The sequence below is a fragment of the Salminus brasiliensis genome, chromosome 22 (assembly GCF_030463535.1).
Source record: "Salminus brasiliensis chromosome 22, fSalBra1.hap2, whole genome shotgun sequence".
NCBI classification, from domain to species: domain Eukaryota; kingdom Metazoa; phylum Chordata; class Actinopteri; order Characiformes; family Bryconidae; genus Salminus; species Salminus brasiliensis.
This window is the reverse complement of record NC_132899.1, coordinates 1,346,992-1,365,258: the sequence shown is the minus strand read 5'-3', so window position 1 is coordinate 1,365,258 and position 18,267 is coordinate 1,346,992. Positions and strand designations below refer to the sequence as shown.

At 42.1% G+C, this 18,267-nt stretch overlaps 1 protein-coding gene across 1 annotated transcript in view; it reads left to right on the top strand.

Annotated features, from left to right (window-relative positions):
• Positions 1-4,898, top strand: part of LOC140544380 (carbohydrate sulfotransferase 15-like) — a 53,209-nt gene extending 48,311 nt beyond the window's left edge. Inside the window, exons 3-5 of the mRNA XM_072667903.1 lie at positions 7-70; positions 3,513-3,660; positions 4,243-4,898. Of these exons, the coding sequence (XP_072524004.1) occupies positions 7-70; positions 3,513-3,660; positions 4,243-4,457 (427 nt within the window). The 3' untranslated portion in view covers positions 4,458-4,898. The remainder of the gene's footprint in view (positions 1-6; positions 71-3,512; positions 3,661-4,242) is intronic.
• The last annotated feature ends 13,369 nt before the right edge of the window (positions 4,899-18,267 follow it).

Genomic DNA, 18,267 nt, shown 5'->3' with positions numbered 1-18,267 from the left:
TGATGCGTGTATGCAGGAGTCCAGTATGAGGGCCTGTGTGTACAACAGCAGCCTCAACAACGCCATGCCTGTGAGTAATACACACACACACACACACACACACACACACACAGACTGCAACTGTAAGAGGGAATTCATTTACTGGGGGGAAAACATCTTGCAACACCAAAAGTATTGGGACACCTGCTCATACATTGTTTCTTCTGAAATCAAGGGCATTAAAAAGAGTTTATCCTGTTTTTTTTATTGGAGTAACCACATTGCTGTGAGAATTTGATTGCAATCAGCATGAAGAGCATTAGTGAAGCCAAGTGCCAAACTCATCCCAAAAGTACTGGATGGAGCTCCTCCACCGTCATTCCAGAGAACACAGTTCTTCCACTGCTCCACAGCTCCTCAATGCTGGGGGGCTTTATACCCCTCTAGTCCACGCCTGGCATTATTAGGCAGCATGGAGCCAATAGGGTCATGATGTTGATCTGCTCCAGAGGGTCCTATTCTATTGGCAGTACTTCTTCTCTACAGGGACTAGACAAGCTGTGTGTGCATTTGAACATCTGTGTCAGCAATGGGTGCAAAAGTAGCTAAAGCATTCATTAGAAGGGGTGTCCACAAACATTTGGACATACAGTGTTTTCCATTTGGGGATGATGACACTCAGTGTGGTTCCTCAGAGCCTTACTAACCTGTGCTAAGATGGTAAAATAAGAAAAGCAAGGCCTGTCTGGGACGAGCAGTACCGCCAGTTGGAGGTGTTCTAAAACTTTTGATTGGACCAGAGTGTTTTAGTGTTAGATTATTTCACATTCTTTCACATATTTCACCTTTCTACAGATCTGGCCATGATCCAGCCTGGAGGGGTGTGGTTTAGTTAAGGCCATTATTTCCTAAACTCAGTTAACTGGTTGATTGAGTAACTAAGGGGGCAATAACTTTTCCACACATGGCCAGATGGTGTTGGATAACTTCTTCCTGCGATAAATCATTATTTAAATATGTGTATTGCATATTCATAGTTAATAGGCCAGCGCTTAGACGTTAGTGCCACCTGGGATCCCTTCAGATTTGTTATTGAGGAGTTACAGAACTTTCCACACATTTAGATTTCTCTCTCTCTCTCTCTCTCTCTCTCTCAATACCGCCTCATGTCCTCATCCCGAGCTGAGTGCCAGGGACAATATCAGGCCCATGGCCAGTGTCCAGAGTCCAGCTTCCTCCCTCTGCCCAAAGCAGGAAGCCAGTTTTTGGCCCCTCCACTCAGTATCTCCCTCAGTGGAGCAGAGTGGACCAGAATGATCCCTTTCAGTCTTTTTTACTCAAATAAAAGGTTTGGCTCCTTGTCATTACTGGGCCTCCTTGTGGAGCTGCGCTCTGGGGCCCAGCTCAGAGCTGCAGTGTAGGGCCCGGTTTCTGTAATTGGCCCACCGGGGAGTCTCTTGACGTGCTGTCACTGCTCAGCCTTGTTGACTCTTCACAGGGAGCCTCCTCAAGGAGCTCCGCTCTGGGGTCTGGATGGTGTTTGTCTGAGGCCTCCTCATGGAGCTCCAGCCTGAGGCCTTCCGTGCCCCACTAGGCTGAATACCAGGAACCTACAGAACAAAGAGACTAAGAGCTAAGCTTTGACACAGCTGGTCCAGTTCATTTAAACACCCCAACACCATGAATGGAGTTGAGTGTTCTTTCCATTTAGAATTCAGTGCTGAACTATGACCGAGGCCTCCGTCGAGAGAAAAGTTCTGCGGATGTTCTCAAAGAAGATGGCCAGATCTTAGTGAGGACCTGTAGTTTCAGACATGAACAGGAGCTCAGTCTAGTTGAAACTCAGCAGTCGAGTTTTTGGTGATGGGCTGCCATCCATCAAGAGACGTCAGCGAGACATGCTGAGATGTGTCTTCAAACCTGGGCGTCAGAAGGTGGAGAGGAAAGGAGAAGCTGAGTATGTGGACGTTTCGCTGCAGCAGGCATGACACTTCCATCCCTTCAGCTCCCAGCGTTCCCAGACTGTTGTTATTGATCTTCTGACCACTTAAACAAACTCAGCTGCAAAGAGCTTCATTAGAGGACCTGAGGAGTGGAAAAACGCTGAACATCAGACAGACGAGGAGGCGTAAAGGAGCGAGAGGAGGCGTGAGGAGGCTGAGGCTGCAGGTGTAGGGCTGTTATTTAGGGACAAAAGCACAAAAGGAGCAGATGATGTGTATGTGATTGGCAGTGCACTCAACTAAGCAGTAAATGGACTTCAGGGTCCGGTTAGAACGGGCTGCACTCCAGCAATCAGACTGAGAGGAATCGATGTGTAATCATGGTTTGGAAATGGCTGTTCGTCTCTGCTGCTCTTTATTGCAGTCGGACTTAAACAGTAATTCCTGTGGAATTCTCAGAATATACACAATATGTCCAACTGTTTGTTACTTTACGTTGCACCCATTGCTGACACAGGTGTGCAAATGCACACACACACAGCTTCGAATAGGTTGCAACATGATCCTATTGGCACCATGCCACTAATGCCAGCCAAACATCTTGACCTCACTAACGCTGTTGTCACTGAATGCAATCAAATCCTCACAGCAATGCTCCTCCTACAAAATCTAGTAGAAAGTCTTCTTCTCTGGACAGTAGAGACAGTTACTCCAACAGAAGCAGGATCGGCTCTTTTTAATAGTCTTAATTTCAGAAGGAACAGTGGATGAACAGTGTCCCAATACATTTGTCCATGTAGAAGTTTGTGAGGAAAAGTTGAGATTTAAATCAGTGTCATCCTGCATCAGCTCCACCTTCAATCAGTAGCTAGCTTCAGGATCATGCTGATGCTCCACTGACTGGATCAGGGAGAAGGGCGTCTCCATCATTCCCACTCCAGGCCGGAGCGCTGCTGCTGCTGCTGCACTGTGGAGGTTTGGTGGTGGAGCTGCAGGAGGAGAACCTCTCTCCAGAACTGCTGTGTAACGCTGCAGAACCCATAGAGTCATATTAGTGTAGAATCCTGTAGTATTACTCTACCACCTCCGCCCACATGCTGCTCCACCTTCAGATCAAGCTGCTGCAGCTCTCACACTGTCCAGAAATGCATGTGTACAGCTGTCCTTCCTGAGCGCCGTCTTAAAGCGAGAATTCCACACTCCAACTGTAGGGGGAGTTCAGGAGCAAGAAATACTAGTTCTCACCTAATACTGCTATAAAGTAGTTTCAGAGAGTTATCAGTTGAGAATGTCTACCGGGTTTTAGACACTAGTTTAACAGTGAGCTTTTAGCCGTTTAGCTCCGCTTACCTCCGTTCATTGAGGACTGTAGGAACTGGCCAAGCTCTCCCAAAACTCTGGCATGTCAGAACTGGGAGGCTCCCCCTACAGGTGGGCAGTGTAATTCACAGCTACACCACTGCAGTAAATACACATCAGGCTTTGAGCGCCCCCTCATGGACAGCTGTACCAGTGCATTGCTGGAGTATCTCTCTGTATGTGTTCTAAAGTCTCTCTCTCTCTCTCTCTCTCTCTCTCTCTCTCTGTCAGGTGCGGCTGCAGGTGGGGCTGTATGTCGTGTATGTTCTGGACTGGTTGTCCGTGTTCGGTCGGGATCAGCTGTTGGTTCTGAGGCTGGAGGATCATGCTGCAGACCGGAGGCTGTCCATGCACAGAGTCTTCCAGTTCCTTCATTTAGGTACGTACACACACACACACACACACACACACACACACACACACTGTCCACTTACTTACTCTTATTCCTGTTGTTATTGTCAGTAATGATGATAATTAGTGATGTGAAAGCAGAGGTGCAGTAATTAGCTCAGTATTTCACTGCAGTTCTAAGCATTTCTGAGTGCAGGAATATGCTAATCTGCACTCTTCTGATTGGGTGATATTGTGATCCTGTTATTGTTTTGAAATATAATCTAATTATAGAGGATTTGTTTTAGAATTATCTTCAAACGCACACTTCCTACATCCCAGTTCTGCATTTACTCACTTTCACCATAAGGGGGCAGCGCAGTCTCAGACATCCAGCAAGCCTTTTTGCTTTTAATGGTACTGCAGAGAGATCTGCCTCTTTATAGCATCGCCGTCCAATGAAAACCATGTATCTCCAAAACAACGTTTTTATGTTGTAGTTTTTTTTGTTTCATTTAGAGCTGTACTAGAGCTATACTGAAATATTATTGAATGTGTTTCCTTTCACATCTGTATTTATATATATATATATATATATATGTGTGTGTGTGTGTGTGTGTCTGTCTCCCAGGGCCTCTATCTGTGCAGAAGGAGGCTGAGATCTCAAAGCGCCCAGCGTCTAACACACGGAGGCTGGCAGATAAAAACCTGGGTCCGATGCTTCCGCTGACGCGAGAGCTCCTCTCCGGTTTCTACAGCCCGTTTAACAGGAAACTGGCCGACGTGCTGCAGGACGACGCCTTCCTCTGGAAGACACACTCCCAACCAGGGGTCAGAAACAGCTAACAGGAACCAAAGACAAACTGGTGGTATTTTTCACAGAACATCAACAACAACCAGTATCAGCTTCAGTAATACTGTAATACTGTAAAACTACAAATACTAATAGAGTTGTTTTAGTATTTTAATTAATAAGTAATTAGCAGATATCTGATATGTGAAATTGGAACAGTAACTCTGATCGTCTCAGATCTCAGATCTCTAATGGTAACGCTCATCACCAGCAGGGTAAGGGTTTAGAGTAGGGTTTAAGGCTCATGGTTAGAGGTTAGATGTGTAGGAGTTTTTAGGTTTAGGGTTTAGGGCTAGGTTTTAGGGTTGGAGTTAGGGTGTAGACATTAGGGTAAGAGATTGGGGTAGGCATTAGGGTTATAGTAAAGGTTAGAGTGAGGGGCTATGATTAGGGTTAGGGATTGGGGTAGGCATTAGGGTTATGGGTAGGGCTAGAGTGAGGGGCTATGGATAGGTTAAGGGTTGGGGTCTAGAATTAGGGTTATGGGTTGGTTAGGGGTTGGTTGGGGTTAGGCATTAGGGTTATGGGTAGGTATAGAGTGAGGGGCTATGATTAGGCTTAGGGTTGGGGTTTAGATCTAGGGTTATGGGTTTGTTAGGGGTTAGGCATTATGGTTATGATAAGGGTTAGAGTGAGTGGCTATTAGGTTTAGGTTTGGGGTTTAGAATTAGGGTTAGGGGTTGGTGTAGGCATTAGGGTTATGGGTAGGGCTAGAGTGAGGAGCTATGATTAGGGTTAGGGGTTTAGAATTAGGGACTGGGGGTTTATAGTTTAGGGGAAACTGTAAGAAAAGGCACTTAAAATCTTCAAATTAAACCAAAATCCTGTTCTAGTCAATACTGAGAAAACCAGCTGGCGCAAATAAATGATAATAAGCGGGTTATTAAGCTCCTCCACTCTTCACTCACAGGGTTGGTTTATGTTCTGTGAAAAGTACTGTACACTTCCGGTTCTGTGTACCGGTTCTGATCTCTGCTCGAAACAGACTCATCGACAGAACCGGTTCTAAACTCAAACAGATCCAGTCTCCAGTGTTTCTGATTGGTCCGAGATTGGAGAGTGGGGTCAGCGTTTCTGAAGAGCGAGCTGTTCTCAGAGATCTGAGAGACTAGAGCCACTCCCTGCAGGAAGATCACAGTTATTAATATGTAAATAAAATTATTTTTGTAATTTATGGGCGGGTCTGAGCGAGAGGCAGAGACGGCGCTGGATGTTTGATATGAGCTTCTCTCTGGGGGGTATTTTTATATGTGTTTTTAATAAGGAAGTAAATGATACTTGTAATTTAAGGAATATGAAAAATGAAAGATAAGAAAGATGAACAGTGTCTTTGTTTTATTGTGGGATTTACGGGACCTTTCATCTGAAGAACACAGAGATGAGGACTTCACATTTACGCTCTTTCTGTAGTTAATGACCTTCTCTCCTCCAGAGACAGGGAAAGTTTGTAACATCAGGTCTTCAAAGTATTGACTTCATATCTCATACTGACCTATTATATACCATATGTGACCATAGATATTCTCAGAATCTCAAATTAATGACTGATATTTTCGAAATATTGACATTTTATGTCATGCAAATAATGTATTCTCAAAATATTATTTTATAATATATCTGACACTAATGACTTATTTTCACAAAATAAACTAATTATTATTTCCTTTAAAATATTATTATTATTATTCCTTTTAAATATACTTTATATCCTATACTAATGCCTTATTTTCAAAGTATTGCCCATTCATGTCATACAAATTTCATCTCATACTGATTGATATTTTCAAAATCTAGATTTTTTCCCTCATACTATTGAGTAATATTCACAAAAACCTTTTATATTATACAATATTATCCCAAAATACTGTCTCATACCAATGACTTCTTTTCTCAAAATATTGACATTTTATGTCTTACAAATAATGTATATTCTAAAAATATTAACTGTCTGACACTAATGAGTTATTTCTATATGACTTTATTTATACTCATTTATGATTTATATTTTAAATATTATTATTTTTATTATTATTGTCATATCGGCCTAAAATCTCATACCAATAGGTTATAGTATCATAAGGGAATAATTAATCAATTTCCATTTTTTCCTTTTAACTCCATATTTAGTAAATCAGCCAGGACATGGAAGTTTGCTTTTCTAGAGCTGGTTGCTAGGTTACAGGTTGCTGACAAATCCAGCTCTATACCTTTTATTTTTTAGCTGGTTTCAAAAGGTCTAAGCTGCTTTTTGACGGTCAAGGTGGATGAAAAGCTGCTCATCCAAACTATCATAACCTATACTGGGTAACCAGCTCTTGACCAGCGTAGTGTGCTGCATTAATTTTGATAATCTTTAATCATGGTTATGCTGGTCGACCTGCGTGGTCGTGCGGGTCATGCTGGTCATGTTGGTCAGCCAGTTTGGTCGTGCTGGTTATGCTGGTTGTTTAGCTTGGTCAGGTTGATCACGCTAGTAGACAATCAAACAAACAAAAAAAAAAAAACATAGCCTTGCTGGTCAGGATCTAACCTAGTCAGCCAGTTTAACCAGCCTGACCAGCTTGAGTTGGTCCTGCTTGTTTTGCAGGTCAGCTGGTCTTTGCTGGTGGTCTACATTTGAGGTAAGTGGGGTATCTAATGCTTGTTCTGTATGATTGACTCACTCACATTTGTTTAGTCCATAACAAAATGCTGGACATATGTACAGTTATTACATGATCACATTCTCTCACAATAGCTCCCCCTAGTGGTCAGACATTATTCCTAACTGCTCATCACAGTCCAGTTCCTTCTAAAAGTAATCAGTACAGTTTTAGAGCTGTTTTAATTAAGTGGATTAATGATGATGTTAAACAGTCTGTAGAATCCAAATGCTTAGGCTCTGAACCTTTGTCAGTACTGATATTTAATACTTCAGGTCCGGTCATAAAGCGTGTCTGTTTCTGGCTGGTAATCTGGTCTGTGTAAATTAGGTGATTTATCAAAGGTTTTCTTACAGAAACACATTTTCTAAAGTCTAGTTCACCACGACAGTCTCGCTCAGTCTCAGACTATTTTGTGCTACTTTCACATCATTTTATGAGACAATAAGTAAACTTTCTATAAAATAAGCTTTAGGAGAATAAATCAGCGTATGAAAGGCTGCCAGAAATAAAGAAGACTGGAATTTACCTAATCCTGATCCTAATCCTAACCTTAACCCACAACCCAAAACCTAACCCTAATCCTAACCTTAACCCACAACCCAAAACCTAACCCTAACCCTGATCCTAATCCTAACCTTAACCCACAACCCAAAACCTAACCCTAACCCTGATCGTAATCCTAACCTCAACCCACAACCTAACCCTAACCCTGATCCTAATCCTAACCTTAACCCACAACCCAAAACCTAACCCTAACTCTGATACTAATCCTAACCTTAACCCACAACCTAACCCTAATCCTGATCCTAATCCTAACCTTAACCCACAACCCAAAACCTAACCCTAACCCTAACCCTGATCCTAATCCTAATCCTAACCTTAACCCAAAACCTAACCCTAACCCTGATCCTAATCCTAACCTTAACCCACAACCCAAAAACTAACCCTAATCCTAACCTTAACCCACAACCCAAAACCTAACCCTAACCCTGATCCTAATCCTAACCTTAACCCATAACCCAAAACCTAACCCTAACCCTGATCCTAATCCTAACCTTAACCCAAAACCTAACCCTAACCCTGATCCTAATCCTAACCTTAACCCACAACCTAACCCTAACCCTGATCCTAATCCTAACCTTAACCCACAACCTAAAACCTAACCCTGATCCTAATCCTAACCTTAACCCACAACCCACAACCTAACCCAGCCTAACCCTAACCCTGATCCTAACCCTAACCTCAACCTACAACCTAACCCTGATCCTAATCCTAACCTCAACCTTAACCCACAACCTAACCCTGATCCTGATCCTAAGCCTAATTTAGTTTAATGCTAAAGTCCTCCGTTCACATAATGCTGCACAATCACTGTTATTCTTTGGTGTCTGCCTTTCTGCAATAATAATAATAATAATAATAATAATAAAACATCACGGTCACATGTACACTACATGTCCAAATGTTTGTGGACACCACTTCTAATGAACACATTCAGCTACTTTAAGCTGCACCCATTGCTGACACAGATGTGCAAATGCACACACAGCTTGTCTAGTCCCTGTAGAGAAGAAGTACTGCCAATAGAATAGGACTCTGTAGGACACATTGAGCTGTGGAGCAGTGGAAGAACTGTGTTTGGGATGAGGTGGGGTGGTGATCATCCAACATCCTGACCTCAGTAACACTCTTGTCGCTGAAAACAGTCAGAATTGCTTAGATAAAAAAGTGTTTCCCAGCTCTAATCATGTACTCCTGCTGAACTACACTGTGGTTAAGATCTAGTCTGGCCTAGTTGCCGGCTAACCCTGTGCAATAATACTGCTTTCCACCAGGGGGCACTCACATTATGTGCTTATTTTATTCAGTGTGGCTGGAATGTTCATCCAGTCAGCAGATATTGTTTTCCTTATAGAGAAAATATCTGACAAAACTTTTTGGACAGTAATAAAGCAATGGATATGTTTCTGTAATTAACTCTATATAACACCAGAATAAACCCAAATAAACAGAAAGTCAGTGGTCAGTAAGAGTGTCTACCTGTAATTAACTCTATATAACATTAGAATAAACCCAAATAAACATAAAGTCAGTGGTCAGTGAGAGTGTCTACCTGTAATTAACTCTATATAACACCAGAATAAACCCAAATAAACAGAAAGTCAGTGATCAGTGAGAGTGTCTACCTGTAATTAACTCTATATAACATTAGAATAAACCCAAATAAACAGAAAGTCAGTGGTCAGTAAGAGTGTCTACCTGTAATTAACTCTATATAACATTAGAGTAAACCAAAATAAACATAAAGTCAGTGGTCAGTGAGAGTGTTTACCTGTAATTAACTCTATATAACATTAGAATAAACCCAAATAAACAGAAAGTCAGTGGTCAGTAAGAGTGTCTACCTGTAATTAACTCTATATAACATTAGAATAAACCCAAATAAACAGAAAGTCAGTGGTCAGTAAGAGTGTCTACCTGTAATTAACTCTATATAACATTAGAATAAACCCAAATAAACATAAAGTCAGTGGTCAGTGAGAGTGTCTACCTGTAATTAACTCTATATAACACCAGAATAAACCCAAATAAACAGAAAGTCAGTGATCAGTGAGAGTGTCTACCTGTAATTAACTCTATATAACATTAGAATAAACCCAAATAAACAGAAAGTCAGTGGTCAGTAAGAGTGTCTACCTGTAATTAACTCTATATAACATTAGAGTAAACCAAAATAAACATAAAGTCAGTGGTCAGTGAGAGTGTTTACCTGTAATTAACTCTATATAACATTAGAATAAACCCAAATAAACAGAAAGTCAGTGGTCAGTAAGAGTGTCTACCTGTAATTAACTCTATATAACATTAGAATAAACCCAAATAAACATAAAGTCAGTGGTCAGTGAGAGTGTCTACCTGTAATTAACTCTATATAACATTAGAATAAACCCAAATAAACAGAAAGTCAGTGATCAGTGAGAGTGTCTACCTGTAATTAACTCTATATAACATTAGAATAAACCCAAATAAACAGAAAGTCAGTGGTCAGTAAGAGTGTCTACCTGTAATTAACTCTATATAACATTAGAATAAACCCAAATAAACAGAAAGTCAGTGGTCAGTGAGAGTGTCTACCTGTAATTAACTCTATATAACACCAGAATAAACCCAAATAAACAGAAAGTCAGTGATCAGTGAGAGTGTCTACCTGTAATTAACTCTATATAACATTAGAATAAACCCAAATAAACAGAAAGTCAGTGGTCAGTAAGAGTGTCTACCTGTAATTAACTCTATATAACATTAGAATAAACCCAAATAAACAAAGTCAGTGGTCAGTGAGAGTGTCTACCTGTAATTAACTCTATATAACATTAGAATAAACCCAAATAAACATAAAGTCAGTGGTCAGTGAAAGTGTCTACCTGTAATTAACTCTATATAACATTAGAATAAACCCAAATAAACATAAAGTCAGTGGTCAGTGAGAGTGTCTACCTGTAATTAACTCTATATAACATTAGAGTAAACCAAAATAAACATAGTCAGTGGTCAGTGAGAGTGTCTACCTGTAATTAACTCTATATAACAGAGTAAACCTAAATAAACATAAAGTCAGCGGTCAGTGAGAGTGTCTACCTGTAATTAACTCTATATAACATTAGAGTAAACCCAAATAAACATAAAGTCAGCGGTCAGTGAGAGTGTCTACCTGTAATTAACTCTATATAACATTAAAGTAAACCCAAATAAACATAAAGTCAGCGGTCAGTGAGAGTGTCTACCTGTAATTAACTCTATATAACATTAGAATAAACCCAAATAAACAGAAAGTCAGTGGTCAGTGAGAGCGTCTACCTGTAATTAACTCTATATAACATTAGAATAAACCCAAATAAACAGAAAGTCAGTGGTCAGTGAGAGTGTCTACCTGTAATTAACTCTATATAACATTAGAATTAAACCAAATAAACAGAAAGTCAGTGGTCAGTGAGAGCGTCTACCTGTAATTAACTCTATATAACATTAGAATAAACCCAAATAAACATAAAGTCAGTGGTCAGTGAGAGCGTCTACCTGTAATTAACTCTATATAACATTAGATTAAACCCCAATAAACATAAAGTCAGTGGTCAGTGAGAGCGTCTACCTGTAATTAACTCTATATAACATTAGAATAAACCCAAATAAACAGAAAGTCAGTGGTCAGTGAGAGTGTCTACCTGTAATTAACTCTATATAACATTAGAATTAAACCAAATAAACAGAAAGTCAGTGGTCAGTGAGGGTGTCTACCTGTAATTAACTCTATATAACATTAGAATAAACCCAAATAAACATAAAGTCAGTGGTCAGTGAGAGCGTCTACCTGTAATTAACTCTATATAACATTAGATTAAACCCCAATAAACATAAAGTCAGTGGTCAGTGAGAGCGTCTACCTGTAATTAACTCTATATAACATTAGAATAAACCCAAATAAACAGAAAGTCAGTGGTCAGTGAGAGCGTCTACCTGTAATTAACTCTATATAACATTAGAATAAACCCAAATAAACAGAAAGTCAGTGGTCAGTGAGGGTGTCTACCTGTAATTAACTCTATATAACATTATCAATGGCAGGGCAGTGCTGCTGATCCCAGATGATATTTAACTCTAATATTTCAATGAACACATCATGAGATATGTAGATGTGGGCAGTCTGATCTACTCATTGTTCTCTGTCCTTTAACACACATTTCTGTTCATGAAACAACTCGATCAATTCAGGCTAATACATGTATCATTGTCCATATACCATTCATTTACAGCCACAATTTAATGTTGACCTGTTACATTTCTCCATCTGAGGACCGTTAATTAATATAAAATCATCATTACAGGTAAAAATCTCATATCTCCAAAACAGCAGCAGCTTTACTGGAGAAGGTAAAACCTTTCTGAACTTTTAGCTGAGGTCAATGTAAAAACTTAGTCCAGGTGATGGAGCATTTCTATTGGTCCGTTCATCCTGATCATCTGATACAGTATTAGAAACAACTGCAAAATTACATTATGGAGAAAAGTGAGGAACAGCAGAAATGGAGATGCAGAAAATCAGGACTGTCGGGACAGAGTGGGAGAGTGAACATTATTTAATTTGAAAAGTAAGTTTTAATGTAGTTAAGAAAAGTTGAGAAGTCTGCACTCGTCCTCTATTCGGCCACTCCGCCGGGTCTCCAGCAGCTGCCGATGGCTCCAGGGTCTGGAGAACCACTTTCTGGAACTCTGCAGCTCTCAGTAGCACAGCCTGCTACGATTTATGGCAGTTGGAGTTTAATCCACTGCCATCGTTCTACACGGTTATTGAAAACTCAACGGAGGTGAAACTATGAACGATGTGTCCAAGCCTCGCTACATAAACCCCTCATCAGCACAGCTCAGGAAGAGCCAGTGCACTTTTCCACTTTACACTTTTCCTGTGGGGAAGCCTGGTGCTGGGCCTTTCCTCACTCCAGTGCCCTTTAATTAGCCTCATTCATGAGTCCACTTGACTTGGATCAAAAAAGACCATGCAGAACATGCACGTTGATCAAATTAATTTAGTGTAATAAATATATAAATAAAGAAATAATATTCATATATCTAAATACCTATTATAATATATATTAAATATTATTATTATTATTGTTTTATTGTTTTTCCTTGATCTTGTTTTTTGTTTGTAATATGTGAACTATATTTGACTTAAAACCACTGCATATATTTTAACTTAATTTAATTACTTAATTAAACTTTAATTCATTAATTAATATCATAAGTTTTTCAAAATATTTCAGCAAAAAAATACTATTATAAATAAATAACAATTAGTGTTAGGTAATTAGACTGGCTGTGCTGCTCCAGAGTGAGAGTCAATTCATAAGGATTTCTCTCATAATGAGGCACGTCCGGATACTTTTGGACATATTATGTAAATTTTATATGCAAATGTTTCAAACATTCTGTTAATAATGTAAAACATGTGGGGCAGATCAAACACAGCGCCACAAACAAGCCCAGTCTAAGTCAGTCTCGTCCTCTATAATCCTAACACTTGGTAGGTCTTCCAGCCCAGCCTGTCGGTGATGATGGAGTCTTCAGTGTGTCTGCCAGCTACACACTCACGCCTGATGGTGTGTGTTGTTGTTGGATGGAACAGAGACGCTCTGTGTGAGATGAAGTGACTGATTCCTACCAGAAGCATCATTACCATGAACACACATGCAGAGAGAACACATCTGCAGAACTGGGCCTGTTCTCTGACGCTGACGTCACTGTCATGACAAATGACTTTCATGTGGGTTCAGAATCAGGCTCACTCTCAGAGCTCTGACAGGTCATCACTCCTGCAGGAGACCAGCGGATCAGCAAGTCCTGTTCGGGGTCAAACACCTACCCTGGGCTTCCTCTCACTGGCCACTTTATTAGAAACACCTACCCTGTGCTTCCACTCACTGGCCACTTTATTAGAAACACCTACCTTGTGCTTCTTCACTGGCCACTTTATTAGAAACACCTACCTTGTGCTTCCACTCATTGGCCACTTTATTAGAAACACCTACCTTGTGCTTCCACTCACTGGCCACTTTATTAGAAACACCTACCTTGTGCTTCCACTCACTGGCCACTTTATTAGAAACACTACCTTGTGCTTCCACACACTGGCCACTTTATTAGAAACCCCTACCTTGTGCTTCCACTCACTGGCCACTTTATTAGAAACACTACCTTGTGCTTCCACACACTGGCCACTTTATTAGAAAGCCCTACCCTGTGCTTCCACTCACTGGCCACTTTATTAGAAACACCCACCTTGTGCTTCTTCACTGGCCACTTTATTAGAAACCCCCACCTTGTGCTTCTTCACTGGCCACTTTATTAGAAACCCCCACCTTGTGCTTCTTCACTGGCCACTTTATTAGAAACCCCTACCCTGGGCTTCCTCTCACTGGCCACTTTATTAGAAACCCCTACCCTGTGCTTCCACTCACTGGCCACTTTATTAGAAACCCCCACCTTGTGCTTCTTCACTGGCCACTCCTCTATTCTCGTAGACGGCTTGGTTTGACCCGTATCTGTGAAGGTTTAAGCTTTGAACTGCTGTAAGACTTTCTGTGGTTCCTATATCAACAGACAGACAGGGGCAGTGAGCCTCTCTCTCTCTCTCTCTCTCTCTCTCTCCAGTCTGATTTCCTGAGCCGTAAAGCTGGTAGACAGATGAAATTCCCAGATGAAGAGGAACTGGATGGTAGAAATGTGCTGCTCTAAGGTCTGCAGTAAATCTCAGGGAACACCATAGCCATGAAACGTCTCTTTCTACGCTGGATCTGGAGACGGGCAGGTCATAAACCTTGATATCTAATATCTGGAGAAGCACAGTATGAGAGGTTGCATAAAATATTTGCTAAACAAGAAGCACAAAGTAACAGAGAGCTCATGAAGCCACGTTGCACGAGCACAGCAATACAGCAGCTAGCTCAGGCCACCTCTACATGTGCACATACGGACAAAAGTATTGGGACACCTGCTCATTCGTTGTCTCTTCTAAAATCAAGGGTATTAAAAAGAGTTGATCCTGCTTTTGTTGGAGTAACTGTCTCTACTGTCCAGAGAAGAAGACTTTCTACTAGATTTTGGAGGAATATTGCTGTGAGGATTTGATTGCATTCAGCAACAAGATTGTAAGTAAGGTCATGATATTAGATGACCCCCACCCCAGTCTGTTTTAATAAGTGTGATAAGACTGATGGTCTTGATGGATTGACAGTGAACATGTGAACCGTTGAATCCACCATTTGGATTGCCAGATGTTTCTCTAAGACGAATAGGATGTCGGGATGTCAGCAGCCATTTCTAATCAGAGGTCATGTTAATATTGCTTCTGTTTTTAAGCAGAAACAAATATTTGATTGATTATGATACTGTTATTTTGTCCCTGAATTGCATGAGCTGGGTCTACTGGAATTCAACTTTTCATTGTTGCAGAAACACAGGCCGATGTGTCAGCGCTGCTTGCCGACGCTGATTGTTTTCTGGGCTCTGTGTGTGTTTTTGCCGGCTGTGATGGCTTTAGCTGCTGTAATGGGTCCGAGAGGCGAGCGATGAATCGGGAGAGAAGCGAAGGAAGACCTTCCTCCTGATTAGAAACACAGAACCATCTTTTTTGCTATTCACCACAGTTCCCCTTCACTGAGCGCTCATACTTTTCCCAAATTACCTCTGCCTCTGTTTTCATTTTCCTTGGATGCCTCCAGGAAAGCTTTGGTGTCGCTCCAAAACAGCTTCCTAATGCTAACTGTCAAAAACACCATTTAGCTCTCCACATAATAAATGGTGATCCTCAGTAGTGATCTTATAATACGGGCTTGGGAGGACTGGATGGGTAATTCTATTGGCATTCGGACTGGACTACAATAAGGAGACGGGGCAGAACAGCCACGAATACACTTACAGGATTAATCAGCCCTCAGCCTGCAGGCATTAAAGGCAAATTCAATCAAGCTTTTAATTACAGCCTTCCACAGAGCCACTTCTGTCTGATTTTCACTAAATTTCAGTTTTGGCATGAAGTTTGCTCTGGTTTTAATGTCCCTGTTTAGCGTCTCGGTGGAAAAACTATAAAAACGTTTATAATGATATCATCCTTTAGTAAAGGGACGAGGCAAAACCCAGGCCTGTAAACAAGTGACCTCCCACCTCTACAACACTACCTTCAACGCTTCCAGAGCTATCCCAGCTGGCCACCAACGTCAATAGACCTTGTTATCTGTTATTACCAACCAGACACCCCTCTCCAGAGTCCATAACTCAGAATCAGAATCAGAATCTCTTTATTTCACCAATTATGTCACACATACAAGGAATTTGTCTTGGTGAGAGCAACACGTATGACAAGTAACAAAAAACACAGAACAGATTATTTACAGTCTTAAACTAAAGGAAAATGACACTAAACAATAAATAGGGGATAAATTAAAAAAGTAAAAAGTACTAAAGGTAATAAAGAGCTGAAAATATATTTACAGAAAAGAAAAGAACATCTGTACAGGTGTGCAAATAGTCATAGTGCAAATAGGCAGAGTGCAAAATAGCTGTTCAGTCCAGTTTGGTACTCAGCCCAGTACAGGCAGTTTTAGAACACTAACCGGACACCCCTCTCCAGACCCATCACTCAGCCCAGTACAGCCAGTATCAGAACACTAACCAGACACCCCTCTCCAGACCCATCACTCAGCCCAGTACAGCCAGTATCAGAACACTAACCAGACACCCCTCTCCAGACCCATCACTCAGCCCAGTACAGCCAGTATCAGAACACTAACCAGACACCTCTCTCCAGACCCATCACTCAGCCCAGTACAGCCAGTATCAGAACACTAACCGGACACCCCTCTCCAGACCCATCACTCAGCCCAGTACAGCCAGTATCAGAACACTAACCAGACACCCCTCTCCAGACCCATCACTCAGCCCAGTACAGCCAGTATCAGAACACTAACCAGACACCCCTCTCCAGACCCATCACTCAGCCCAGTACAGCCAGTATCAGAACACTAACCAGACACCCCTCTCCAGACCCATCACTCAGCCCAGTACAGCCAGTATCAGAACACTAACCAGACACCCCTCTCCAGACCCATCACTCAGCCCAGTACAGCCAGTATCAGAACACTAACCAGACACCCCTCTCCAGACCCATCACTCAGCCCAGTACAGCCAGTATCAGAACACTAACCAGACACCCCTCTCCAGACCCATCACTCAGCCCAGTACAGCCAGTATCAGAACACTAACCAGACACCCCTCTCCAGACCCATCACTCAGCCCAGTTCAGCCAGTATCAGAACACTAACCGGACACCCCTCTCCAGACCCATCACTCAGCCCAGTACAGCCAGTATCAGAACACTAACCGGACACCCCTCTCCAGACCCATCACTCAGCCCAGTACAGCCAGTATCAGAACACTAACCAGACACCTTCTCTCCAGACCCATCACTCAGCCCAGTACAGCCAGTATCAGAACACTAACTGGACACCCCTCTCCAGAGTCCATCGCTCAGCCCAGTACAGCCAGTATCAGAACACTAACTGGACACCCCTCTCCAGACCCATCACTCAGCCCAGTACAGCCAGTATCAGAACACTAACCAGACACCCCTCTCCAGACCCATCACTCAGCCCAGTACAGCCAGTCTCAGAACACTAACTGGACACCCCTCTCCAGACCCATCACTCAGCCCAGTACAGCCAGTATCAGAACACTAACCAGACACCCCTCTCCAGACCCATCACTCAGCCCAGTACAGCCAGTATCAGAACACTAACCAGACACCCCTCTCCAGACCCATCACTCAGCCCAGTACAGCCAGTATCAGAACACTAACCAGACACCCCTCTCCAGACCCATCACTCAGCCCAGTACAGCCAGTATCAGAACACTAACCAGACACCCCTCTCCAGACCCATCACTCAGCCCAGTACAGTCAGAGTCCAGGAGAAAATCAGCAGGAGAAAGTCAGAGGATTCACAGTAAGAAATTATAAAGAAATCCAATCACAGTGCTGGATTTGGACAGATGTTGATATTGATATTAGAAGAAGCTGGAGATGCCCAGCTGAAGGTGGAGGATGCTGGAGCTGAAGGTGAAAGCAGTGAAGAGCATCCTCACCAGACCCAGACTCACTGGGTTGACGCCTCGGTTCGGTTCTGCTGCTCAGTTCTGCAGTGTTCTCCCACTCTAAGGTATTTCAAATTGGTTCCAACAGCGGCTGGAAGTTCCTCTGAACGGAGAACCATTTCAGGCCCTGCGGGAGGTCAGCAGGAGGACTGACCTTCTGACCCTGACCTGCTGGAGAGAATGGCGCACTGCACTGAGCCTCGCTGTGATGTCACGGATGAAGTCATAAAGGAGGGTTCCGACCCAGGTCCACTGATGCAGCTGCGCTTGGATCAGTGCCAGGAGCTCACTGCTGGCTCACTGCTGACTGGACCTTCCCTTACTAGCAGCTCTGCCTCTAAACCAGTACAGACCTCCCAGTAAGACCAGTGCAGGCTGGGTCAGCTGGCTTAGTGGAGCAGAAGAGCTCTGAGAATTATTTATATCTTTGTTTATTTAGTTTATTTAATCTAATCTC